This window comes from Fundulus heteroclitus, unplaced genomic scaffold, assembly GCF_011125445.2.
Source record: "Fundulus heteroclitus isolate FHET01 unplaced genomic scaffold, MU-UCD_Fhet_4.1 scaffold_382, whole genome shotgun sequence".
Classification (NCBI taxonomy): domain Eukaryota; kingdom Metazoa; phylum Chordata; class Actinopteri; order Cyprinodontiformes; family Fundulidae; genus Fundulus; species Fundulus heteroclitus.
In genome coordinates, this window is record NW_023396795.1 from 42,384 (window position 1) to 69,583 (window position 27,200).

At 38.7% G+C, this 27,200-nt stretch overlaps 1 protein-coding gene across 1 annotated transcript; it reads left to right on the top strand.

Annotated features, from left to right (window-relative positions):
- The first annotated feature begins 372 nt into the window (after nucleotides 1–372).
- LOC105922550 (alpha-tectorin) lies at nucleotides 373–25,642 on the top strand. The gene is made up of 40 exons (XM_036130816.1): nucleotides 373–403; nucleotides 606–674; nucleotides 2,230–2,253; nucleotides 2,537–2,560; nucleotides 2,691–2,714; nucleotides 2,834–2,857; nucleotides 2,978–3,001; nucleotides 3,121–3,144; nucleotides 3,263–3,286; nucleotides 3,406–3,429; nucleotides 3,548–3,571; nucleotides 12,168–12,620; nucleotides 12,757–12,774; nucleotides 12,893–12,916; nucleotides 13,070–13,093; nucleotides 13,346–13,369; nucleotides 13,505–13,528; nucleotides 13,636–13,659; nucleotides 14,725–14,840; nucleotides 14,963–15,241; nucleotides 15,342–15,437; nucleotides 15,561–15,726; nucleotides 15,975–16,375; nucleotides 16,467–17,043; nucleotides 17,134–17,717; nucleotides 18,168–18,720; nucleotides 18,813–19,411; nucleotides 19,607–19,761; nucleotides 20,088–20,488; nucleotides 20,626–20,822; nucleotides 22,104–22,499; nucleotides 22,589–22,872; nucleotides 22,981–23,258; nucleotides 23,367–23,486; nucleotides 24,061–24,245; nucleotides 24,335–24,495; nucleotides 24,666–24,917; nucleotides 25,010–25,169; nucleotides 25,269–25,374; nucleotides 25,465–25,642. Exons 2-40 carry the CDS (start codon nucleotides 629–631, stop codon nucleotides 25,557–25,559), a joined length of 7,014 nt encoding a protein of 2,337 aa, XP_035986709.1. The 5' UTR covers nucleotides 373–403; nucleotides 606–628; the 3' UTR covers nucleotides 25,560–25,642.
- Nucleotides 25,643–27,200: the final 1,558 nt, after the last annotated feature.

Below are 27,200 nucleotides of genomic sequence, written 5' to 3' on the forward strand. Positions count from 1 at the left end.
CAGTTCAAACAGCATGCTGCTGCTTATTTTGATATGTCATTCCAAACTGGATGACTAAGAATCTTCACCAGCTTATTTTGATATGCTATTTTAAAAATTTGCCTGCGCATACTGTGCTTCATGCAGGAAATTTATAAATCTGAGCAAATTTCTTTTTTATTATTTCAATCTCTAAACCTGCCACCTAGATATATTTCAAGATTTAAACCTGGAACCTGTGAAGTCTTCCTTGCTTACCAAACATTTCTGTGCCAAAATATGAGGAAGCAACTGTTTTTTTTCTGTACAACTTACTGGAAAAGAGAGAATACTGGATGTATGCCAACTGTCACTGTATAAAGCCTTGTTGCAGCCCTGCACAGCCAGTTGAGATGTTTACACAGCAGAGAGGCACATAGAAAAGGTAAAAGTTTTTTTCCCCCCCTATAACTAAAATACTCTCAAATACTTTGTTTTGAACAAATTGCATTAAGAATGTTTTATTTTATGTCAGCAGAAAAAAAAACAAAGATACAAAACAAAAAAACAACACGTTTTGTATTTAATTTCTGGATTCGTATTTTCTAAAAAAGGAGACTTTTTTTTTTATGTTTTTTTTCTATCAGGTTTGGATTTTAACTTTTGAAGAATGGCAGGCAAAATCATACTGCCAGTATTGCTTCTGTTGTTCACAGGTAAGTAGCCACCCAAATCAATCTTAAATGATTTTTCATAAATAAAATCAAATGCAGTGTTGTAATAATATTTAACCAGCAGTCAAACCTTGCTGTTATTAGGTGAAGACTTCAGGTTGCCGTCCTCGCTAACATGTTAACAGCAAAATATTTGCTGCAGACTCCAGTAGTGTTTAAAGTCCTGAGAGCTGGTTTAAACTTTGTTCATAAGATTGAATTACCTTTGTAAACGATGATGGATGTTGGTGCACTGTAAAATTCAATTAGTATTAGTTAAAAAAGCATGCAAACCAATTGCACTAAAAAAATAAAGAGAAATAGATTTTAAGCTGTACCAACTAGTGCTTTGTAGGGTGCACTTCTAAGTTTAAGAAATTAAATCAATCAAATACCGTGTACTTTGACCTTTTAAATGTACTCTTGACTTAGTAAAAACTAATCAAGATTACTATATTAAGCTACAAAATCATTTAATTTGTGAAGTACCAAACTTGGTAAAAAACAACAGGCTGCCAAATGCACTTTTCTATCCCTGAATAACCTTAAATCCAGTAAATGAAAAGTATATAGGATTTAAATGACATGTCTTGGTCAATAATAACACCATTGTTTTTATATCACCACAGGCCAATTTAACACCATCAAGATTAAATGATTGATTTAGAATTTTTTTAAGAACTCTGTACAAAAGATTACAACTTCTGTCTTGTCAGAATTTAAAAGCAGAACATTTAAAGTCATCCAGGTTTTGATGTTATCACTATATGCATGTAGTCTAAGTAATCAATGGGATTCATTTGGATTTGTGGATAAATATAGCTGAGTGTCATCAGCATAACACCGTAATTTAATTCCATGCTGTCTAACAGTTTTACCAATCGGGAACATATATATAGTAAAGAAAATTAGCCCCAGGACGGAACCCTGTGGTACTCCACAAGTAACCCTGGAGTTCGAAGATTTATTATTAACATGAACAAACTGGAATCTGTCAAACAGATAAGATTTAAACCAGCCTAATGCTTTCCCCTTAATCCCTACAGTATGTTCCGGTCTTTGTAGGAGAATATTGTTATCAACTGTATCAAACCCAGCACTAAGATCTAACAGGACAAGTACAGACACAAGTCCATTATCTGAGGCCATGAGAATATCATTAGTGACCTTCACCAGAGATGGTTCAGTGCTATGATGAGCTCTGAAGCCTGACTGAAACTCTTCGTATAGGACATTAATCAGTAAATATTCATACAGTTGATTAACAACAACAATAATAATAATAATAATTATTATTATTATTATTATTATTATTATTATTATTATTTATTATTAATTACATTAATTCTCAAATAATCTTAATTTATTTATACAGGTACTCTCAATGAGATCCAATATGTCAATAAAACAAAGTACTAAGTATCCCTGTATATTGAACAGGAAAAAGAACATATTTCAGTGGAAGCAAATGTCTAAATTTTGCAATAAAAGAACAGATTTTCTTCATTGTTCGTCATTATATTACTTTAATGTTTAATGATAATATTGTGTTTTATAGCTGGAGTGACAAGTCAGACCACAGGTAAGCTGTATGTCTGTCTGTCTGTCAGCCTAAAAATCAAACGGTTCTTATGTATAGACAGTAAAATATAAATAGATACAGAAGTTTTTATTCAATGATTTCTGTGTGTTCCACACCTGGAATAACAACTTCGAATTCATGTAAGCTTTCTGTCTGTCTGTCTGTCTCCATCTGTCTGTCCATCAGTCCATCGGTCTATCTACACAAGAATGAAACTGCTACTATGGACGGATAGTAGTCACATTAATGATATGTTCAATTATTTCTTATATATTTTTTATAGCTGAAGTGACAATGCAGAATGCAGGTCAGCTGAAAGTTCAGTCAGTCTCTCTGTTTGTCTGTCAATCCATCCATCCACACTTATGTATAGACAGATGTATACCTTTTTACAATGTAAATTATGGTTCATAGTAGTTATTTCTTTGTCTTTATAGGTGGAACGACAACTCAGAATGCAGGTAAGCTGAAAGTTCTAGCTATCCATTTTTCTATCTGTTGTTTTATGTATACAAAAATAACTAGAGTTATTTATTAATAATAGTCACATTAATGTTCAAGTATTTCTTTCTTTTTTTAGGTGGAATGACAAGTCAGAATGCAGGTAAGCTGAATGTTCTATCTATCCATTTATCTATCTGTTGGTTTATGTATACAAAAATAAACTAGAGTTGTTTATTAATAGTAGTCACATTAATGTTCAAGTATTTCTTTCTTTTTTTAGGTGGAACAACAACTCAGAATGCAGGTAAGCTAAAAGTACTAGCTATCCATATTTATATCTGTTGTTTTATGTATACAAAAATAAACTATAGTTATTTATTAATAGTAGTCACATTAATGTTCAAGTATTTCTTTCTTTTTTAGGTGGAATGACAAGTCAGAATGCAGGTAAGCTGAAAGTTCTATCTATCCATTTATCTATCTGTTGGTTTATGTATACAAAAATAAACTAGTTATTTATTCATAGTAGTCACATTAATGTTCAAATATTTCGTCCTTTTTTTAGGTGGAATGACAAGTGAGAATGCAGGTACGCTGAAAGCTCTATCTATCCATTTTCTATCTGTTGTTTTACATGTACAAAAATAAACTAGAGTTATTTATTAATAGTAGTCACATTAATGTTCAAGTATTTCTTTCTTTTTTTAGGTGGAATGACAAGTCAGAATGCAAGTACGCTGAAAGTTCTATCTATCCATTTTTCTATCTGTTGTTTTATGTATACAAAAATAAACTAGTTATTTATTAATAGTAGTCACATTAATGTTCAAGTATTTCGTCCTTTTTTTAGGTGGAATGACAAGTGAGAATGCAGGTACGCTGAAAGTTCTATCTATTCTATTTCTATCTGTTGTTTTACATGTACAAAAATAAACTAGAGTTATACCAGAGCAGATTCTGGGAGCAGAGTTGGGTAACAGATCCAAGTTCGGTAACATGCAGGCAACAAAGGCAGGCAATCAGATCAGGCAGGGGTCAGACAAAACAGGCAGGAAAAAAGGTAATTCAGGGATTAGGCTGGCTCAGAATATCCGGAGGCAAAATCGGGTCAGATCATTAGGCAGACACAAAAACAGAACGCTGGACTAGACTCACCAAATGGCTCGAAATAATCCGGCCCTGGGGTCCGTTCTTCGTACGTTGTTAACTGAGTTAGCTGGATTTGATTGTTGACGAATTGGCATGATCTTGGATTGTTCGGTTCTTCGACACTCATCCAAACGTTACAATGTTTGCTTTTAATGTTAGGTGTAGCAAAAAAATGCACCATGCATGTCCAGGAAAATTCCCTCCATAGGTCAGAACTTGACAAGTGGATAACAGAATTACAAATATTTAACCAAACATCATCAGTTATTGTTATTTTAGCTTCTTATACCCATTTAACCTTAAGATTATGGAGAACCAAGTCTACCACATTTAAAAATAAATACAGAAATAAATAAATGCTCAATAAATAAATAAGCATACAATTAATTGCCACCAAAAATACAATAAACGAATAAATGTAGGTAGAAATTAAATTATACAGTGAGACATAAATGTATATATCTCTTTTAATTAGCTTCTTTATTTATTCGCCTTTGTAATAATTACCTTATTTATTTATTGTCCGTTATAATCTTTAACTTTATTTATTAATTACTTATTTTTTAAGTATTTATCTATGTGCATGTTATAATATTTTTGTCTGTTTTATTCTTCCTTTGTATTTTTTTACCCTATTTATTTATTCGTTGCTATTTATTTCTGCCTGTCGTTTTTACATTTCTGTTTCTCGTTTTTACATTTCTGTCTCTCGTTTTTACATTTCTGTATGCATTTCTGCCTCATTATGCAAATGAGGAGGGGCCGTGTCTTAAGGGGTCAACTTCTTCCCATTGGTTGAGTAGCATTTTACTACATTGGTCGAATCTACATGGCTTTTCCCCGCACTAGAGCATTGTTTAGTAAGGTCAAACTCAGCAGGCAGACGTTCAGTGTCCGACATCTTAAGGGATACTGCTAATAGACTCCCAGATAAAGCCTTCATTCAGAACCAGTCATGGCTGCACGCCGGATCAGGAAACAGTTCTGCTAACCAGATGCATTCTAAAACGCCAATTAGTCTGTTTATAAGTTTTGTTCTTATTTATCCTGCTTTATTTTAACTATGTGCGCTGTGTCTGTGCCTGAACACTTTTTGCTCCTCTCTCCTCCCTTCCCATGGAGCCAGGGGCTTTTATCAGCGGCCAGCCTTCAAAACGTGAATCACTGCATTTAATGTTCTTCCACTCGTACCAAAATGTCCCAATAAAAATCAAATAGGAGAGTCAGTAGCTGTGTTTCATGCTCTTTTGTATTTAACGATACAGAACCAGTGGTGCTTCGGTGGGCTGCTGCCTTGCGCTTGAATTCAGGTGCGCAAAATTACGTTACATGTAATTTAGGTGCAGACTTTTTAAGGGACTTGTAAAATCAGTGGCTTCAGCTCAGACCCATTATTCCTTCTCTTCCCTCTAAAGGAGCCCTTTACAGTCTTCATTTATGCATTTTCCCCACTGTTTATCCCTCGCGCACAGCGCACGAGGGTAAAATCCAGCAGCTGGATCAGCGTAAAGACTCAGTAATTAACCCCTGCGTGCTTTAAGTGTAGCAGCTGAAGGGAAAATGTTGGACCGTATAGGCTTAATGAAACTCTGCCTCGTTCACAAATTAGACCAACATGGATAGAATAATGATAATCTGTAGTGTTTTTTATTGCCTGGATGTGAATCTGATAATCCATATTGTGCCTTTTATAATCAACTACAATATTTTCTTATCAAGCGAGCTCTGCATAGGGCCCAATGTAATTCTCCCAGCGTGATGGGAGACTCGTTTTGAGGAAACTATGGTTGTAGCTCACTGTCTGCTTTGCTGTGGTTGCGGAAAGGTGTCTGTTTTGTAGAATAAATCATCCGCCCATGAGTTACTGATCTGGAAAAGCCGAATCTGAAACCACAGAAAAACATTTCAGATCCCAAACGTACAGCGTTCTAATTCTTCCAGTCTATTAGCAGCTTCCCTTAAGAGGTCAGACACTGAACGTCTGCCTGCTGAGTTACTAAACAATGCTTTAGTGCAGGGAAAAGCCATGTAGATTCGACTGATGTAGTAAAATGCTACCCAACCAATGGGAAGAATTGAGCCCTTAAGACACAGCCCCTCCTCATTTGCATAATGAGTAGGGTTGGGAATTGAAACGATTTTCACGATTCCGATTTCCTTATCGATTCTGTGAAACGATTCGATTCCTTATCGATTCTCTTATTGCTTCCAATTTGGGGAAATTTTTTTCACCTCATAAACAAAAATAGACATTGTATTAAGCATTTAAATTTAAAGTAATACTAATTTAACATTTTAGTGACATAAAAAGACAACAAATAAGCATTAAAGTACGGTTTATGGGTTGGGTTCTGCAATGTTATAAGATGAGTATAAAACTCATCTTTAGAACCAATTTCTGCTCCAAATTGTGATGTGCATCGCCTAATTTACTTTCAGGAGTTATCATCAGTTATTGCAACCGCAAACTGCAGAAAATACGGGCAGAGTGGCTCCTTCTGAGTGTACTCTCTGCTCCTGTCAGAATGAGCTGCAGTGCGTTATGAGGTGGAGGGATATTTCGGCGTCACTTAGTTTAGAGCCGAAACAATCGACTTCACTTTCAGAAACAAGCCCGAAAAACTGCAACCCCACACAAATTTACAAGCGACTTTAGAAAATATAAGACCAAAGTTGCATAAAATAAGTGGGCTTCGCAACAGTGAGCAATCTATTGAAGTTTGTGATATCACTCCGCCCCTCTGGTCGGTAAACAAATTTTCCCGCAAATTCTACATTATATAAAAGAAAAACCTACTGAAAAGTCTCGCTCTCATGTCATCTTGAAGACATTCTTCTTCAAAATGTTTGCTACAGACGACATGTTTTCTCTCTGGCCAGAAGTTCGATGTCAAGTTGGCAATCCAACAAAAGAACCCGGTGGATCATGAATTGGAAAGGTGAAAAAACGTTTTTTATTTTTCACTTTTACCCGATGTGTTGGAACATTCAACTGCCATGCATGTGTACATTGTTGCTTCAACAAAAACTCTCGTGAATTTCAATGGTGAAGTCCTCTGGAAATCCAAAACAATTGTTGTTGTAGAGCGCAGTGCCTTACCGTGACATTACATCACAGGATGTGATGTCGGGCAATGGTAGCCCCATTTACACTACCCTTGTTAAGCCGAGCCGAGACCAGTCTGAGCTTGGATCAGTTAACCAAGCTGAGACGACCGTTTACACACCACACTATCCCGATTCCTTGGTTGCTCCTCGCCTCCTAGTGACGATCTGCGGTACTACTGCTCTCTGGGATTGAAGGCGGGACCGAGCAAATCAAAATGGCGGCGCCCGTAACATTCAGGATGTTATGGTTAGACAGAGTCGGCTTTTGGGACGTGGATAAGACAAACGGACGTCTAATAAGGATTTACAGACGCAGGAAACAACAACAGAGGCTGAGGTTCATCACACTGCTAAGCAGAATCATCTCTGCAAATGGTGTGGCACGGTAAGGAAGCTAGTAATATTATGAATGTCTGAAATTTGTCTGAATGGAGTGTGGATCGGGACGTGCAGCCAGACACGCCGGAAAAAACACGGACAGCCAGCTGACTGTAAGGGCATGACGCGGTCTTCTCGTGCACTCTTCGTTATTAGATAACCGGGCCAAAAAATAAAACCAGGCCGAGACCTACTCAGGAACTGGTCTGCAGTTAGCGCGGTCCGGTTATGTTTAGCGAGGGCCAGTTCAGTCTGCTGACCATTTACACACAAAAGTTATCTCGGTTACCGAGCTCGGACTCGTCTCGACTTGGTTAAAAAAGTGTAGTGTAAACAGGCCTAATGGACGCCCCCCTACACAGTGATCAAGTTGACAATTTATGCTTTTATTGTCTTATTGATTAACACTATATTCATTAAATCATTACAAACATATTAGTTTTAGGTATAGCTAATGATCCACTGATTTTTCCTTGTTGACCGGACTTTCAATAACTTTACCCGATGGGGTGCCATTTTTTTTGTTTTGCTTTTCTGGACTTACGCCTGGGGCCTGTTTCAGAAAGGGGGTTAAGTGAAAACTCTGAGTATGTTAACCCTGAAATGAGGGAAACTCTGGGTTTTCTGTTTCAGAAAGGGAGGTAAGTTAAACCTGAGAAAGCAGAGTAAGTCAAGCCCGTTTCTGAAAGAGAGGTAACTTATACTCAGAGTCAGTTACCATGGCAATTTACTCTGTGAACCTAACCTGGTCGGGAGCAGGTTTTCTTCAGAAAACCGAGAGTTTATTTTGGTCTCCTCCCCTTTTTTAAAAAGGAAGTGGTGTTTAAACACCTCATTGATTTTTTGGGGACATATTAATTGCGCACATTTCAGTCACGCAGAGCGCATCAAAGGGAATGAAATGACATGACCTTTTATGGATGATCCTGTTGACGAAGAGATTGTATTACTTCGTAGGGAGTTACATTTACGTCGGGAAAGGATTTTGAGGCCCAGAGTGGATTTTTTGTCATATCCCTATCCTATCACAGCAATTTATATGGTGTTGTTCATCTGCTAAAAAAAAAGAAAACAAAAAAAAGATTTTAAAATAGTTTCAATACTTCCTAGAATTCACCTGTGACCATACACTCACATCTCACTTTAGTTTCAGAATGTTGATTTCCAGATCTGCCTTTTGGATCTGGCGGTCCAAGTATACAAGTTCTTTGCTGTTTTTTTCTATCTTTTTAATAAGAAGAAGTCTATATAACTCCTTAACTGGCAACTGAAAATACATTAGATTAGAGTTACATCATGAATGTAGTCTAAAATTCAGAATGAAACTGTGACATTTACTGTAAATCACTGAACTGTGTCCATCTGTGCACCAGAAGTTGATGGACCTTCCTCCTGCCGTTCTTCCATAACTCTGGGGGGTAGAGATAAGAATGACCATTTATAGATATAAACTTGGATTCTATAGGCTACTCCACATATAAATGTGAATGTGTAGATTGTTTGATGTGTAGACATATAATATTAAAATTACCTCTGTAGGCCTGTCTGTGGCAGCAGAAACGGTTTCTTCATCCCCATCATCCTGTGAAGATGAGCATTTCATAGAGTACACTTTATAATACTATTTATCATAATTGATGGTGTATGGAGTAGGCTACTGACAACTGTATGGGGTACTGTTGGGACAGGAGGCTCCAAGAGGCAGATATTACCATCCGAATCTGTTGGGACCAACAAAAAACCCAACCCAAAGTAATATAAATGGAAATATCACATTCAGTCTATATAAAAAAATAACACTGTAGGTAGACCTCTTACATTTTATGAAGGCACTTAAATCTTCTGGAGTGACTGGCTCTGATGAAGTCCCTCCAGGAATTCCCTCAGCCATTGGCCTTCCAGCATTTAGGCTCAGGGCCATCTCTTCTGCATTTGTCAGGGGTGGTGGTGCAGGTCCTCCCCCTGTTTTATGAGCCTCTGCCTTCTTTCTGTTGGCTGAGTAGAAGTCAAATGAGAATGAACATTTAGACATATGTCAAAAATGCTACACTGAATGCCATTTAGTCATTTAATATGTCAAATGTTTGTAAAGCCAGGTAGCTACTCCTATGATGTGCTCAAGGCTTACCTGCTTGAAGTATGTTTTTATATTTCATTTTCAGCTGCTGCCATGTTCTTTTGATGCCTGCAGGATTGCACCTATCCATGAAAATTAAATTAGGTTTAATAAAATACTGTTCTTCCAGTTTCACCTCTGATATTATAACAGTTGGGTAAGTTACTCTAAAATAGTTCTTAATTACTAACTACAAATTTTATCTTCAACAAGTCTAATTAGATTAATGTAATAATTACTGTCTCGAGAAAGTATTGGTCTACTTACTAATTTGTTTTATTTACTTATTAATTACTTTCTAAATCCCAAATCAACCTCAACCACTTGAACAATACAAGGAGAGACAAGAAACTGCACTTCTAATGCTTTCAAATTAAAACAATATTCAATTGCATGAATTAATCATAAATTGACCAAAGTGTATTATAGAGGGAGAAAAAGTTAAATTAAAAATATACCTTTTAAAAGTTGATATTAAATCCACTATTGTTTTATAGTCTTTAATTTAATTACAGTATTTAGATGACTTAGTAACTTAATTCATTACACCCAACACTGTATAAAAGTAATTAAAATGTAAACTTACGTACTGACTCGAGCAGCTATTTTCACCCAAGCTAACTCTCTCTCCTTCGCCGCTGCAGCCGTGTTGCTTTTTTTTTTTTTAAATACATGCTCAAATTCTGCATATGCTTGCATAAGCACATCCAGTTTTGCTGGTGAGAAATATGCACACCTTTTTTTGTCTGACGCTGTTGCCATGGTGACTCGTAATATCTGCGCTCCATTGATAATGGCTTTTTATAGTTGTGGTGCATGCACTTAACTCAGAGTCAGCCAACTCAGAGTTGATTGAACTAAATAATTTCAGCTGTTCTGAAACCCAAAACTCAAAGTTTCCCATCTCAGGCTAAGTTAACTCAGAGTTCAAGTTTTAACTCAGAGTTGGTTGAACCTCCTTATTGAAACAGGCCCCTGGTCACGTCATACTTGCTTACTGAATGCCGCATGCGTAACTTGTGTAAAAAACGTGACGTAAGTCGTGTTGCCCGGCTCTGGTGCTGCCTGGAATCGATAAGAGAATCATTAGGCGAGCTGCCAAACGGTGCCATGGAATTGGAACACGCGGAACCAGTTCTGAACAGGAACCGGTTTTCGATTCCCATCCCTAATAATGAGGCAGAAATGCATACAGAAATGCAAAAAAGGACAGGCAGAAATGTAAAAAGGACAGGCAGAAATAAATAGCATCGAATAAATAAATAGGGTAAAAAAAATACAAAGGAAGAATAAAACAGACAAAAATATTATAACATGCACATAAATAAATACATAAAAAAATAAGTAATTAATAAATAAAGTTGAAGATTATAATGGACAATAAATAAATAAGGTTATTATTACAAAGGCAAATAAATAAAGAAGCTAATTAAGAGATATATACATTTATGTCCCACTGTATAATTTAATTTCTACCTACATTTATGTGTTTATTGTATTTTTGGTGGCAATTAATTGTATGCTTAGTTAGTTATTGAGCATTTATTTATTTATGTATTTATTTTTAAATATGGTAGACTTGGTCCTCCATATTGGATATGTTGTATTACATTTTCTCTCTGTTTGTATACATGAGTATAGTTTGGAATTTTTTTTTTTTTTTTTTTTTTTTTTTGGGAGGTCTTCCGTTGCTGAAATCTAATAAGATTTTAAGTATGCCTGTCTCATCCTGCTCCAAAAAAGTTATATTTTTATGGTAATGGTATCTTAGCTGAAGGTATCTAAAGAAATCACATTTTTCCAGGTTATAGTTATCTTGAAATTGTTTAGAAATCTTTAATTTAGTATTGCTTGTAATCTTCCAGTAATACCTTTTTGTGACCACTGTGTAAATCTCCTGTCGTTTTAATTAATGACTCAAATTCGGCATAACCTTGGGAGAAAAACTGTGCGCGTTCTTTGGCCATGCTGAACAGCCAATAGCAGCGTTGCTGTTCATTGTTTCATTGTTTCTACTATTGACACATTTCCCCTTTTAAACTTATCTCAGATAACTCAATCCAGCGATACTAATCATAAACAACAGGTGTGTTCGAAGAACCCAATTAGCCGGGTCATGTTTAGCATGATGATATTATCTTGGATGTCTCATTTGATCTCGGATGTTTTGAGCAACGTACGAAGAACGAGCCCCTGAACAGATGATTGAAGCAGGTATAAATAGAGTATTGCACCGGTGACCGATAATTATGGGCGACAGGTGAGACTGATCAGAGGAAGGGTGGTGGCTAGAGATGTAATGAACGGATTGGTTGGTGACTGGTGGCTGAGAGGTGATAGATTTATCTATCTATCCATCCATCCATCCATCCATCCATCCATCCATCCATCCATCCATCCATCCATCCATCCATCCATTCATTCATTCCAGGTTAGTTGTTTAGATTAGATTCAAATTTATTGTCATTACACATGTACAGGTACAAGGCAACAAAATGCAGTTTAGGTTTAACCAGAAGTGCAATAGCAGCAAGTGCAGGATAAACAACGGTTCCATAAGTACAGGACATCAGGACTATGTACAGAAAAATTAAACAAGTTTTATGTATTGATATCATTTACATGCATTTTATATTTATTGATTTATTGGTTGAGGTTTATGCAGTGGTTAAACTAACTATTTTTACCTTCTTTTTTGTCCTACATGTTACATTTGAAGCAACAACAACTCCGGCTTGTGCTGGCTGTCAGTGTTGTCCCTCAGACACACACTGCATCATCACCAATGGAATTGCTCAATGTCTTGATCCCTGTGTCAGCTACAGTATACTGAATGATACATGGCGTTCAACAAATAATACAAACAACTCTATCTTACACTGTGATCAGGACATTGCCTGGAATGGCTGGTATCGCTTTTATTTGGGGCAAAGCAACGCTCAGATTCCAGAGCGATGTGTAGAAGAAAACCGGTGTGGAACCCATGCTCCTTTGTGGTTAAACGGAAATCATCCAGTGCAGTTTAATGAAATTGTAACTCGCACTGTGTGTAACGCATGGTCTGGTTCCTGCTGTCAATTTACTCCGCACACTATCCAGATCAAACGATGCTATGGATATTATGTCTATAAACTCGAAAGGCCATCTACATGCTATCTGGCATATTGTGCAGGTATTGTCATATAATAATTGTTATATATAAATGTTATTCTTATACTAATTTAAAGGTGTATACCATTATACATTCAAATTTACACAATCATCATACATACATTTTTATCTTGAATAACATCTCTCTGTGTTTATAGATGAAATTACAATTACAGGTAAGCTGAAAGTTAAATTCTATCTCTCTATCCATCTTTGTTCAGAAGAATAAAATTGGTACTATGTATTTATAGTAGTCACATTAATGTTACATTCAATTATTTCTTTTTTTTCTAGCTGTAGTGACAACACAGAATGCAGGTCAGCTGAAAGTTCAGTCTATTTGTCTGTCTATCTATCCATCCACACAGAATGGTTCTTATGTATAGACAGTTCTATAAATTTTTTCAGTGTCAATTATGGATCAGAGCAGTCACATTTATGTTATATTTAATTATTCCTTTGTCTTTATAGGTGGTATGACGACTCAGAATGCAGGTGAGCTGAAACTTCCCTCCATCCATTTTTCCATCTATATTTTTACGTATACAAGAATAAACCTGGGGTTATGTATTAAAAGTAGTCACATTTATGTTATATTCAAGTATTTCTTTGTTTTTACAGGTGGAATGAGGACTCCAAATGCTGGTGAGCTGAAACTTCTATCTATCATTTTATGTGTACAAGACAAACAACTAGAGTTATGTATTAAAAGTAGTCACATTAATGTTCAATAATTTATTTTTATAGGTGTAATGACAAGTCAGAATGCAGGTAAACTGAAAGTTCAGTCTGTCAATCCACACAAAAATGGTTCTCAAGTATAGACAGTTATATACCTTTTTTCAATGTCAACTATTTATCATAGTAGTCACATTTATGTTATATTTATTATTTATTTTTTCACAGGTGGAATGACGACTCAGAATGCAGGTAAGATGAACGTTCTATCTATCTATCGTTTTACGTACACAAGAATATACTAGAGTAATGTATTAATCGTAGTCACATTAAATTCAATTATTTATTTGTTTTTATAGGTCAAATGACGACTCAGAATGCAGGTAAGCTGAAAGTTATCTATGTATATATTTGCCTGTCTGTCCGTCCGTCCATTCATTCATTCGTATATTCATCCATTCATTCATTCATCCATCCATCCATCCATCCATCCATTTACATACCTACACACCCAGCTACCTCCCAAAAAGACACACACCTTTTTTGAATGGCAGGGCACGTTTATTTATAAAGCACTTTTCAGTAACAAGACGATTCAAAGAGCTGTACATTAAAAAAATAAGGAGGAACGAAAGCATTACAGAGACAGGAAACACATTGTAGAGCAAGCACAGTGTATTAGAATAGTAGCAGCAGGTCAGAAACAGTATAAGACAAGTTGGACTACAAACTTCAACATTAACATTTAAAGGCAGGTCTAAAGAAAGGTTTTGAACCTTGATTTAAAGGAACTTAGGGTTTCAGCACTTTTACAGTCTTCGGTGAGTTTTTTCCAGATAACTGGAGCATAAAAAGTTAATACTGCCTCTCCATATATGGCTCTGGATTTGGGTATGGCAAGTAGGCTGGAGCCAGAAGATCTTAGTGGTCTGTAAGGTGGATACACTGATAACAAGTCTGTAATGTATATAGGAGCTAAGTCATTCAGTGATTTATAGACTAATATAAGTATTTAAAGTCTATTATCTGAGATAGAGGAAGCTAGTGTAAGGACTTTAGAACTGGGGTGATGTGCTCTATATTATTTGGGTGCGGGCAGCAGTGTTTTGGATCTACTGCAGCTGTCTCATTGACTTTTTTGGCAGACCTGTGAAAATAACGTTACAGTAGTCGATTTGACTAAAAATAAACACATGAATTAGTTTTTCCAGATCCTGCTGAGACATTAGTCCTTTAACCCTGGAAATGTTTCTCAGGTTATAGAAGGTTGACTTTGTAATTGTGTTTAGATGGTTTTGGAGGTTAAGGTAAGAGTCTCTGTGAGGTCTGACTTTACCTTGGATAGAGCTCTGTACAAGTTATAGGTTGGAGCAGGAAAGCTTGCTGTTGTAATCCAGAAATAGGATCTGATTGCAATTGAATCAGGTGATGTCTCTTGTACTTTGTAGGACCCCTCTACCCAATTGAAGGAACAATAAGCTCTCGATCAGATGATGGAAGCTCCCCTCAAATTCCACTTCTCCGAAGATTTAACTTTTTTGGCCAGAATTACTCTCAGATTTACGTATGTTTACCTTGTGTCTTATACGTTAAGTCAATTTTCCTTTTAATTGTGAAGACAAAATACAAATACATACTAACAAAAAGTAAGTGAATAGTGATAACTAAGCTGATTGTTTTTTTTAGGTGAACCACAACGGACATCTGACCTTTGATTCATCATGGTATAGCTATTCTCCTCAACAGTTTCCAATGTATGGAAGCAGAGACATTATTGCTCCGTACTGGACTGATTTAGACAACAGAGGCAATGGTGACATCTATTATGTTCAGTACACAAGCGGCTCTATTCTCCAGCAAGTTACGCAGGACATCAATGCATACTTCCCAGAACTTAACTTTCACGCAAACTGGGTCTTTATTGCAACATGGTATGAGGTTGCATATTATCCAACGACTGGAACAGTAAGTGCTATGCTGAACCCGATTATATGTTATGTGGAATTAAATAAGATAGCCTATGTTGGATATGCTAATTAATTCTTAAAAAGTATTTTTTCCTCAGCGAACAACCTTTCAGGCCGTCTTGACCACCAATGGGCAATACTCATTTGTGCTGATGAACTATGGGTCCCTAGCAGCTACATATAGGTCTATACAGGTTAGAACTATTCAAATAAATGTTTATCACAACATGCTTTTTTGCCTGGTCTTAGTTCTACTGAGTGTATTTTTCTCTGCGGTATAAAGGAAATGTATCTATCTACACACATGTAATTTCCAGGCTGGCTACGACACGATCAGTTCCTCTCACCACTTCAGCATCCCTGGATCAATGTCTAATGATGCATCTGGAATAAACTCCATTTTTAGCCTCGATAGCAATGTCAACGTACCTGGTCGCTGGGTCTTCCGCGTAGACCATGGTTTAAGAGGCTGCATTTTCAATGGTAAGATCAGAGTTTAACTGTTTATAACAATAACCACATGCCTCCAAGAATGAAAGGGACAACCCCATTCTGAGTCATGTGGTAGAACAGTTCAAATAAGTGGAAACACTGAACAGCTCTTCAGTTTTATTCTTCTAACTAAATTCCTTCATTTTTCTTATATAATTCTAACTGGGGTAATATGAACACCAAAACTAATTTAAACTTAATGTAAGCCTTTTAAGATTTATACTATTTTTTTCTTGAAGGTCAACCTGTTCAACTTGGCGACTCTTTCTGGAGTGACAGCACCTGTGCACAGAAGTGCGCCTGTACCACAGCAGGATTGCAGTGTGTCAGTGACCCTTGCTCCTTTTCCCAAATCTGTCGGCCATCTTCCTTTCAGTTCTCCTGTCAGACAGTGCATAGACGGACCTGCACCATCAGTGGGGATCCACATTACTACACCTTTGACAACTCAGTGTTTCACTTTCAAGGCACATGCACTTATGTTCTGTCTGAGCAGTGTCAGAATGAGCTGCCCTACTATAGAGTGGAGGGGAAGAACGAGCATCGTGGCAGCACTCATGTTTCTTGGACACGGCTAGTCAAAGTCTTTGCCTACAATGAAACTATTGAGCTTGTTAAAGGACGTTATGGTGAGGCTAAGGTAATAGGACTTTTTTACTGACAAAAGAAATATGCTGAACATTTTTGTTCTGTTTATATGTGTAACAATGTTTCTGTTGTCATGTTTACAGGTTAATGGAAACTTTGCAACAGCTCCATTTTCCCTCAGAAACGGCACGATCCAGGTTTATCAGTCTGGTTTCTCTGTCATCGTCAGCACTGACTTTGGAGTGATGGTGTCTTATGACATGTATTCATATGTCACAATCAGTGTGCCCTACACTTACCAGAACAGCACATGTGGCCTCTGTGGTGACTTCAACAATCACCCTGGAGATGACTTTAGAACCCGTCAAGGTGAAGTGGTGAGCTCTGATGTGGTTTTTGCCAACAGCTGGAAAGCATCTGGTGATGATGAGCCTGGCTGTGAGGCTCAGTGTGGAGGTTTGGCCTGTGCTGGCTGCACAGCAGATCAGAACGCACTGTACAGAAATGATGCCCACTGTGGTATTCTTCAAAACAGTACAGGACCGTTTGCAGCATGCCATCAACAGCTCCCTCCAGGATCTTTTGTGGATAGTTGTGTGTACGATCTGTGTGTCGGTGGAGGATATCAGCCCATTCTGTGCCAAGCCCTCAACGTCTACTCAAGTCAATGTCAGCAAAATGGTATCCAGCCAGGACGCTGGCGGAGTTCTGGTTTTTGTGGTATGTCTTTTAGCCAGTCAAAATTATTTTTTGAAATATAAGTCCTGTTAAATGTCCAAAATTTTGAGCATGAATGTTTCTTGTGTTTAGAAATCCCCTGCCCAGCCAATAGTCACTATGAGGCCCAAGCGACAGGATGTCCACCCACATGTGTCAACCCTAATTCCGATCAAAATTGCCCCCTCCCTCATCAGGAGAGCTGTGTCTGCGATTCAGGCTACCTCTTGAGTGGTGGCGTCTGTGTCCCTCATGCTGATTGTGGCTGCAGCTTTGAGGGCCGCTACTACCGCTCAGGACAAACTGTAATACTGGACGAAGACTGTGGGAGGCGTTGTAGATGCAGTTATGGCTCCATGTCTTGCAGCCCACACAGCTGTGGTCAGCATGAGTCTTGCAGGGTGCAGGATGGAGAAAGAGGATGCACACCGAACAGCTTTGCAACGTGTTGGATCAGAGGTCCAGGATCATATCATACGTTTGATGGACTAATGTACCAGTACCCAGGAGCATGTCGCTTGACACTTGCCAACGTTGTGGGATCTTCTAATCACTCGCACTTCATGGTTACTGTGGAAAAAGTTCCAAAGGGGTTGCAGAGTTTTTCCAATGTGTTAAAGTTTGAGGCAGAGGGAACACTGGTTGTCATTGAGCTGGCGAGTAGTAGCACTGTTAAGGTGAGTGACAGAAATAATTTTCTACAGATAAAACAACGAAAAAGCAAAAACATTGCTTTTGTTTCAGGTTTATCCCATAAGATTTCATGTTTGACGAAATTTGGCAAACTAAACAAAGTTCAAAAATCGCAAACCTTTTAGATTTTGGCTCACTCATATATCATATAATAACCCAGAACTTGGAGTTATTATTGTATTGGAGTTATTTGCTGCATGCAGCAAAATCCAGTTTTTCTTTCTGCTGTCAGACCTTATTAATGAAGGAATTGCAATATAACTGTTATACTCACAGGTAATGATGAAGGTTGTGCTGGTGCTATACTATGTGTAAACAATTAATACATTTAATGCAACTTTTTGATGCAAGACTTGAATGTTTTGAAAGCTTTCTCTAATGTTTAAAAATAAAAAATTGTATCAATATATTAAAGTATTTATACATGTTTAAAGGTTGATGGCCAGCTGATCAGACTGCCGTTCAGCTCTGCGTCCAACAGAATCCGCATCTTCCAAAGCAGCACTCACAGCATCATCCTTCGCACAACCTTTGGTGTAACTCTGCAGACTGTCTGGCCTCACTTTGTGGCTATCACAGCACCAAGTGTCTACAGTGGATCATTAGGTGGACTTTGTGGAAACTATAATGATGACCAACATGATGAGTTTCATACACCCAATGGCACTCTGGTCAGTGATTCTCAGGTGTTTGGGGACAGTTGGCGAACTGGTTCCCTGGCAGATCACTGTGTGGAAAGCAGATATCGTAACTCTGCAACCAATTTCAGTTCCAGTGAATACTGTGGAGTTCTTAGTTCACACACTGGGCCATTTACAAGCTGTTGGGGTGCAGTGGACCCAGAACAACAGGTAGATGCATGTGTAGAAATCCTCCAGGGGTCCAGAGATCCATCTTCAACATTATGTGATGTCCTAAGAGATTATGCACTTGTGTGTCAACACAAAGGAGTTTCTCTGGGACACTGGAGGAATGCAACTGGCTGTGGTAAGTTCTAGTAACCCTTTCGATAGAGAATCCTTAGAGATTACCACATTTCTTAGTACTTTTAAATTAACTTGTTCCTTTTTCTCGTCCAGACCTGACCTGTCCTTCAAACAGCCACTATGAACTCTGTGGAAGTTCATGTCCATCTTCCTGCCCCAGCCTCTCTTTCCCCTTCACCTGTGACACTCAGTGCCAGGAGGGGTGCCAGTGTGATAGTGGATTTGTCCTCAATGGTAACCAGTGTGTGCCACCAACATCATGTGGTTGTTATCATGAAGGACGCTATCGGCAAGCTGGTGAACAGTTCTGGAACGGTGAAGAATGTCAGAGTTTTTGCACATGTAATGGTGTAACTGGTTTAGTCCAGTGTTCCCCCAGTGCATGTGGACCTCAGGAGTCCTGCCAGGTTGTGGCAGGTGAGTTTGGCTGCCATCCCAACCCCCAAGGCACCTGCTCTGCCTCTGGAGATCCTCACTACTTCACCTTTGATGGCAAGGCCTACGACTTCCAGGGAACCTGCCGCTATGTCCTGGCAACAGTTTGTAATGAGACTGATGGACTGCATCACTTCTCTGTGAAAGCAAAGAATGAACCATGGATGGGGTTGCCAGTTTCCATCACAGCTGAGGTTTTTGTTGATGTCTTGGGCTATGAAGTGCATATGTCTAGAGGCAGCGGAGGGACTGTGGAGGTAAGTCAAGCTTTTTCTGATGGAGGATTGCTGAAGATGTTTAAAACTGTAGTAATGGAATTGCAAAGTACTTTTATAAGCCAAAATGTTTTGTTTATGGTATATTACAACAAGATTTGATTCTTAAATATCTAGCATGTGGTAGTGGTCTAGTATTATTAACTGTTCATCCAGCAAACACCTTTCTACCCACAGGTGAATGGAATCACCAGAAACCTGCCAGTTGTTTTCAATGGAAGTCTCTCTATTTTTGGAAGTGGGTCCAGAACATTTGTCAATGCAGACTTTGGACTGAGTGTAATGTATGATGGACTTTACACAGTCACCATTTCTGTACCCCCTAATTACAGGTAACCTATCCACTCTTCCACACAGCTGAAATTTCAATTCAATTAATTTTTTTTCTTTATAAGGCCATTTTAGGATGAATTCAGGTGCATTTTTTTCAAAAATCATTTAATTTAGTTATCGCTTAGAGCCCATAGCCTTGGATCTCAATGTTACTAACTAACTAGTTATTGAAAATTCCTATTTAGATATCTTTTATCCTTACATGTGATTTTGTTTTAGTACTTTTACTTCATTTTTTGTCTAATTATTTCTTGTCCTCTTTATCAAACATCAGTTAGAGACATAGATATTTAAAATCTTATTCAGTGTATGTTATCATCATCAGAGGAAAAGTGTGTGGACTTTGTGGAAATTTCAATGGAAATCCAAATGACGACTTCCACACCCCAAGTGGAGCACTGGTCAACATTCCAGACACTTTCGGGGCATCCTGGAAGGTTCCTGGTAACTACACCTGCAGTGACGGCTGTGGTTCCTCATGCCCACGATGCAACAATGATCAGAATGCCAGGTCACAATGCGAGGTGATCCGGGCAGCTGACGGCCCCTTCAGCTTCTGCCACGAGGAGGTGGATCCAGCACCATATTTCAATGACTGCGTCTTTGATGTCTGCGTGGCGGGAAATCGAGGCAATGATCTTCTCTGCAGGGCTCTTGAAACGTATGTCAGGGCCTGTCAGTCTGCTAATGTTCAAGTCTACCCTTGGAGACAAAACACCACCTGTAGTGAGTATAGAAGGCTCTCTGCTGTTTAAGTAATCAATTAAACAAGTATTTTCTTTAAAAGACTTTGGAGATGTAATGTATAGAGATATGTTACAGTTATAGAGACTTTGATTAAGATTTTTTTTTTAAATATAAAGGAATTGACTGCCCAGCCAACAGTCACTATGAGCTGTGTGGAACAGACTGTGGCCACACCTGTGCCAGCAGCATCGATGCTACATGTGACCATGTTTGCTCCGAGGGATGTTTCTGTGATGACGGTTTTTCCAGGAGTGGAACAAGCTGTGTCCCTGTAGAGAGCTGTGGCTGTCAGTATGAAGGCTTCTACCTCAATGTAGGCCATTTTAAGTTACTTTTTTCTGATTCATCAAGGTTATCAAGTTTGCTCAGGAATTTGGAACTTGAGGGCCAAATAATCTCTTCTATAAATGTCATTTTACACTTATAAAATGCATTTGTGCCATTATTAAGCTCACATTTAGAACTGTAGATGTGCTAAAATCTCTTGCCTTTAAACAATCTCAACCTCTGATAGGTTCATTCTTAACATTTGAGTTTCATGCACACTTGTGGGTGCATTTTAAAGCAGAACCTCAGATACTGCTTGAGCGCAGACAGTTCAGGTTTAAAGTATTATTTTAAAAATCCACTAAATGTCAACACTGTGACTGCAGATCTGATTAACCAGGAGCAAAAGTTTCACTGATCTACTGAAGGTTCTAAGTACTGAAATGTTCCTGATGTTCCTGGAACAGTGTTCCAAGTATGAAAAACTCATTGTTTTTCTGGGAGGAATTGCACAGTCCCATCTGCTACAGGCTTTTGCGCCCACACCATGTTTAAGGTGAATAAAATCCTGCAGAGGAGGCAGAGCAAAACCATGTAATATGTTATAGACAAGTATAACCTGGCTTACAACATTACCAATAAAACTAAATCTCTACTTTTATACTATGCTGATCTGTACGAGTGGACCAGTACCTGAATAAACATAAATATGGTAAAAAATCAAGAGGAAACAATCCGTAAAATTGCCTAATTTATTTTACAAAGAAACAAACGGGAAATTTTTCTCACAAAGGTATGTGCGAAAATTTGACTTGCCAAGGCACGCATCCATGTGGCATGGTTTGTTTACCATCGTTGTCCAACATTGTCGGCGATGCCGAGTGTATGTCTCTCTCTCTTTTTCTCTGTCTCACACACACACACACACACACACACACACACTGCAGTTGGCGATACTAAAACCTCAGTCCTTGCTGTCCGAGAAAAGAGAACTCCGGTAAAAAGTTACACAAGGAACAATACTTACCAACTGCACTGCAGATGAGTCCTTGGTGGAATTGCCCATTTCTCTAAATGCAGACTTGATGCCATCTTAATCTGGTATTGTCTCTAATTACAAAAGTTTTTGGAGCTCAGTTAGGAAATTCCTCAGCTATATAAAAAAGCCTTAGCTTACAGGAAGAAGTGGAAAGTTGGCATGAGAAAATCATCAATCCGGTTCGGCATGATGCCGTTTTTCAAACTTTTTTTTTTCTTCTCTTGAGCTTAATTATCCTTTATATTGTCATGCAATATAATCCATTGTTTTTTTTTTTTCACCTTGCAGGCCGGTGAATCCTTTTGGACAGACGGATGCTCCCAGCGCTGTGAATGTCATGCCCCCAATGTCCTGCAATGTAATCCTTCATCATGCACTCCTGCACAAGAGTGCACCATCAGAGATGGTCAGCTGGGCTGTTATGACGCAATGTCTACCTGTACCGTATGGGGTGACCCGCATTACATCACCTTCGACGGAGCCCTGGCTCATTTTCAGGGCTCGTGCTCTTACGTCATAACTGAGAGCTTGAGTCACAGCAACAATGAAACTCAATATAAAGTAGTGGCCACCAACAAACACAGGGGTAACAACCTTGTGTCATTTGTGTCATCAGTTGATATATACCTCTCAAATTCTCCAGAAAGTGTTCATGTCAGGCTTGGACCTAACAAGAGAGTGAAGGTAAACTTTATTTTACACAAGCAATTTTAGAAATACATTTTTATGTGTTAGAACCCTCTGTCTAACTCTCTAAACTCTCATCATCACAGGTAAATGGAGCTGAGGTTTCTCTTCCCACCACTGCAGGAACCTTAGGTCAGGTGATGACTCAGGGAAGTTACATAGTGTTTGACGCAGTTGATGTCATAGTCCAGTTTGATGGCTACAGTACTTTACTGGTCAGGATGGGTCGCCAGTATCAGAACAGAGTCACTGGAATGTGTGGGAACTTCAACGGCAATCCTACTGATGACAAAGTTTTGCCCAACGGTATGTTGGCCGAAAACGACAATCACTTTGGTCAGAGCTGGAAATCGGAGACGAGCCAAGCAGGGTGAGCTCAGACTCCAGTTTTCTGCATTTCCCCTGAAAAATCTCAACAATTAAAAATGATTTTTGTAAAATTAAGCTGTCTCTAAAATCTGTTTAACACATTTTCTAGATGTGGATCCACTGACGACAGAAGTGGTGATGGACTGAGTGACTGCCGCTTTATAGAAGAATACACTGAACTCTGCAGAGTCATCACCAATACCAGCGGCCCGTTCAGTTCCTGTCACCTGCACTCTGACCCGCAGCCATTTTTCACTTCCTGTGTTTATGATCTCTGCCTCTACACACCCGCCAATGGCATGCTGTGTTCTGCTGTCTCTGCCTATGAGAAAACTTGCTCTGTTTTGGGCCTAAACATCCCAGACTGGCGCTCTCCTTTGCATTGTGGTATGTTTGTTTGGTTAAGTAGATTCACAAAACCAATCTTTTCATTGGTGATTTGCAATATTCATATTTTCATGTTATCTCCACTCTTTCTGATATATTTTTTCTCAGCTGAGACTGACCCCTGTGAACAGCTGGACTGTGCAGAGTATGAGTGGTGTGGTAAGAAAGATGGTGTGTACGGCTGTTTCTGTGATGAGCACCACCACAGACCCAACAATGAGAGCTATGGTAAGGGGCATAGCTTGAAAACTTTATCTTTTTTCTACTGTAGCCCTGCGGTGATGCATTGATTGCATTAATTGTGTGATCACAATCAAGCATGATTTGTAAGCTGGTACTTTACTGTTGGTCCACGGCTCGGTGATAGTACGAAGGTCCAAAGGAAGCTGGTCTCAAACGAACAAAAGCATGAATGACCTTCTTCAGGTCAGGTCGATTAAAAAAAAGCTTAATCTTGGCTAAAAGCTTGTCCTGACCACAGAGTCAATTTGCTTTTTTAAATGTCAAATCCTTATCAAATCTTACACCTAAGTGTTCTTCTGATTAAAAGTAAGCACTGACATATGGATTGGTGTTGCCACCATATGAAATACATTCAAGTGTTTTCTATGATTAAAAACAAGAAATTCTAGCCCAACCATTTTTGACAAAATGCAATCCAATATAGAATGAGTGCATTAATGCCACCTGGCTTCAGAAATAAGTAGACCCGTAGATCATCTGCATAGCCGTGGAAGGATAACTGATGCTGAGCTATAATGCCTCCTCTGAACCTCATAATCTTTCTGTCTCTGGTGAACAGACTCAAACATCACATGCAGCAGCAGTTCAGGCATCATGTCGATCTCTCGCTGCCAGCTGTTTGAAGCAGGCTTTCACTCCAGTGCTCCCCACCTCCGAGATGAATCTTGCAACGGGACTATCCAGGACGGACGACTCGTGTTCCACTTTGACAATGATGGACATCTGTGTGGGACAACTCTGAGGGTATAGTTAGGAAATTGGAACATCTTCTTTAGAACTTAAATTCTGTTGCAACACTCAACTAACAATCTTGTTTTAACGTTGCTGTTTAGAGCAATGGAACTCACTTCATGTATGAGAACACCATTCAGGGTGATGTGGACACTCATGGAGGTCTGATCAGTCGTCAGAGGAACCTTCATCTAAGTTTCTGCTGTGTTTACCCTCTGACTCAGGCCCTGTCAATGTCTGTGGGCATCAATCCTGTGGAGAGGTGATAATACAATTTTCTTTTTTTTGGCAAGCTTTTCCATTTTTTCCAGTTCTTGCTTCTGTTTCAACCAGCTATGGATTATTTATCATCTAGTCCAATAAACTACATTAGTTTAGTCAAACTATCAAATGTGTAAAACTGGGTGGTCACACTGAATGTTTATTCTGCAGCATTTTGAGGAGGAAACTTCCTGTTGGCACTGGATCGTATCAAATGAGAATGATCCCCTATGAGGATGAGGGCTTCCAAATCCCCCTCAGCACTAACAGAAACATAGAAATGGAAGTTGATGAGATGTTTTATGTGGAGGTGCGAACGGAGGGAGTGGATCAGCGGCAGTTTTCTACGGTCCTGGATTCTTGCTGGGCCACGCCGGTCAACCAAGCAAACTACCCCGTCCGCTGGGATCTCATTATTTCACAGTAAATGAGAACATCTGTGATTTTTATTAACTATCTTTTTATTTCACTGCCTGCTTCAAATTTTAACTTCTGCATTATTTTCTGTTTCACAGGTGCCCCAATCCAGAAGATGGAACCGTAGAGATGATTCAGAACGGTGTCTCCACTGCGGCACGTTTCTCCTTCAGGATGTTCACTTTTACCAACCACACAGAGATCTACCTGCACTGCAATGTTCACTTATGTCTTTTGAGAAACAACACCTGCACAGCTGTGAGAATCATTACGGGCTTGGTGTGGCTAAATCACCTAATAAAATTGTGCACCCTCCAAAGCCTGTAATGTTATTGTTTTGCTTTTGCTTTTTTACAGGACTGCTATCCGGGTCATCACAGCCGCTTCCGAAGAGACATATCTTACCATGACTCAGGAAGTCTATCACTAGGACCACTAGTCCTCAGGAAAAGAGAGACGACTGGTAAAGTTCTCTCTAACTTTGATTGCTTAGTAAGCCCAAATATCATGTTGCAATAGATTGAAAAAATCTTTATATTTGTGTTTGTTACAGGTGGACTGATCTACAGAAATGGTGCTTCAGGCTATTTGACATCAACTATCACCTTGATTGTCAGTTTGCTGATGACCAGAATTTTGCTATACTGAGGTGAAATAAGTATCATGATTTAAAATCCATCAAAACTTATGATTTATGTTAGTTAGAGTCAATTTCAGGGATTTTGGTGTTTACTGTTTATCAGGGTAAAAACAGAATAATTTTTTCTTGACAAACTTCTGTGCCTCAGACCATTTGCAGGATTTATGTTAAAGTTAGCCTTCTTTTTCTTTTGTGGGATTTTTTTATTACCAGCTGGTGACACACACACACACACACACACACACACACACACACATATATATATATATATATATATATATATATATATATATATATATATACACACACACACATATGTGTAGAGGGAGCTGATTATTGTTTACATGCATGATCTTAAAATGTCAAACTGAATCAAATAAAACTTATAATGATTTTCTCAATATCTAAATTGTGTTTAAGGGTTGTTGTTTTTTATCTGTGGAGAAATATGTGTGCTTACAAATAGGATTAACTAACCTGTTCCAAAGTTCCCCCCTTTGGGAGTTCAAATTTGGAGCTTTACAAGGCAATTTTTCCCTCAGTGAGTCCTTTCAGTAAGATTATTTTTATAGGTTGGATATTGGATATTTGCCCTACGCTAAGTCGGGGGAGTGTTATTTGGGTTAGATACACCTGCTGTCGTAAAGCAAAGCTGGAGCCACACTCTAGTACAGCGACGCTATCATCTTTTCAGACACAATGGCATTGGCCTACATCAAGATGGAAAAAGACTTTTCACTGCCAATATGTTCAGTGCTGTTAACAAGAGGTAATTTCCAAACAAACCGGTAAGCGGCCGTCTCTCAGAACTCCAGTTTAGAGAAGAAGCTGAAAAAGGAGAGAGCCCCCTGTGCCAACCCCCCCCCCCCCCCTCCACCCAATCAACATTGGCAAGGAACCCACAGTGCTTATCAGAGGATGCCTCTCCTTAAGGCCAGGACAGTTCAGAAGTTATTCAATTCAATTCAATTCAATTTTATTTATATAGCACCAAATCATGAAACATGTCATCTCAAGGCACTTTACAAAGTCAAGTTCAATCATATTATACAGATTGGGTCAGATTATACAGATTGGTCAAAAATGTCCTATATAAGGAAACCAGCTGATTGCATCAAAGTCCCGACAAGCAGCATTCACTCCTGGGGAAGCGTAGAGCCACAGGAAGAGTCATCTGCATTGTACATGGCTTTGCTGCAATCCCTCATACAGAGCAAGCATGAAGCGACAGTGGGAAGAAAAACCACCCATTAGCGGGAAGGAAAAACCTCCGGCAGAACCGGGCTCAGTATGAACGGTCATCTGCCTCGACCGACAGGGGTTACAGAAGACAGAACAGAGACACAACAAGAGAGACAAAAAAGCACAGAAGCACACATTGATCTAGTAATCTGTTCTACATTAGATGGTAGTAGCGGGTGAGCCGTCTTCTCTGGATGATGTCACAGTTAACAGAACGCCAGACCAGGTGTACCTACTATGAAGAGAAAAGAGAGAGAACAGAAAGTTAAGGCAGAAATGACAACACATAATGCATAATTGAAGAACAGTAGAACTCAATAGAGTGAGAAAATTAGATCCTGATATACTCCAGTAGCCTAAGCCTATAGCAGTGAAACTATAAAGGTAGCTGAGAGTAACATGAGCCA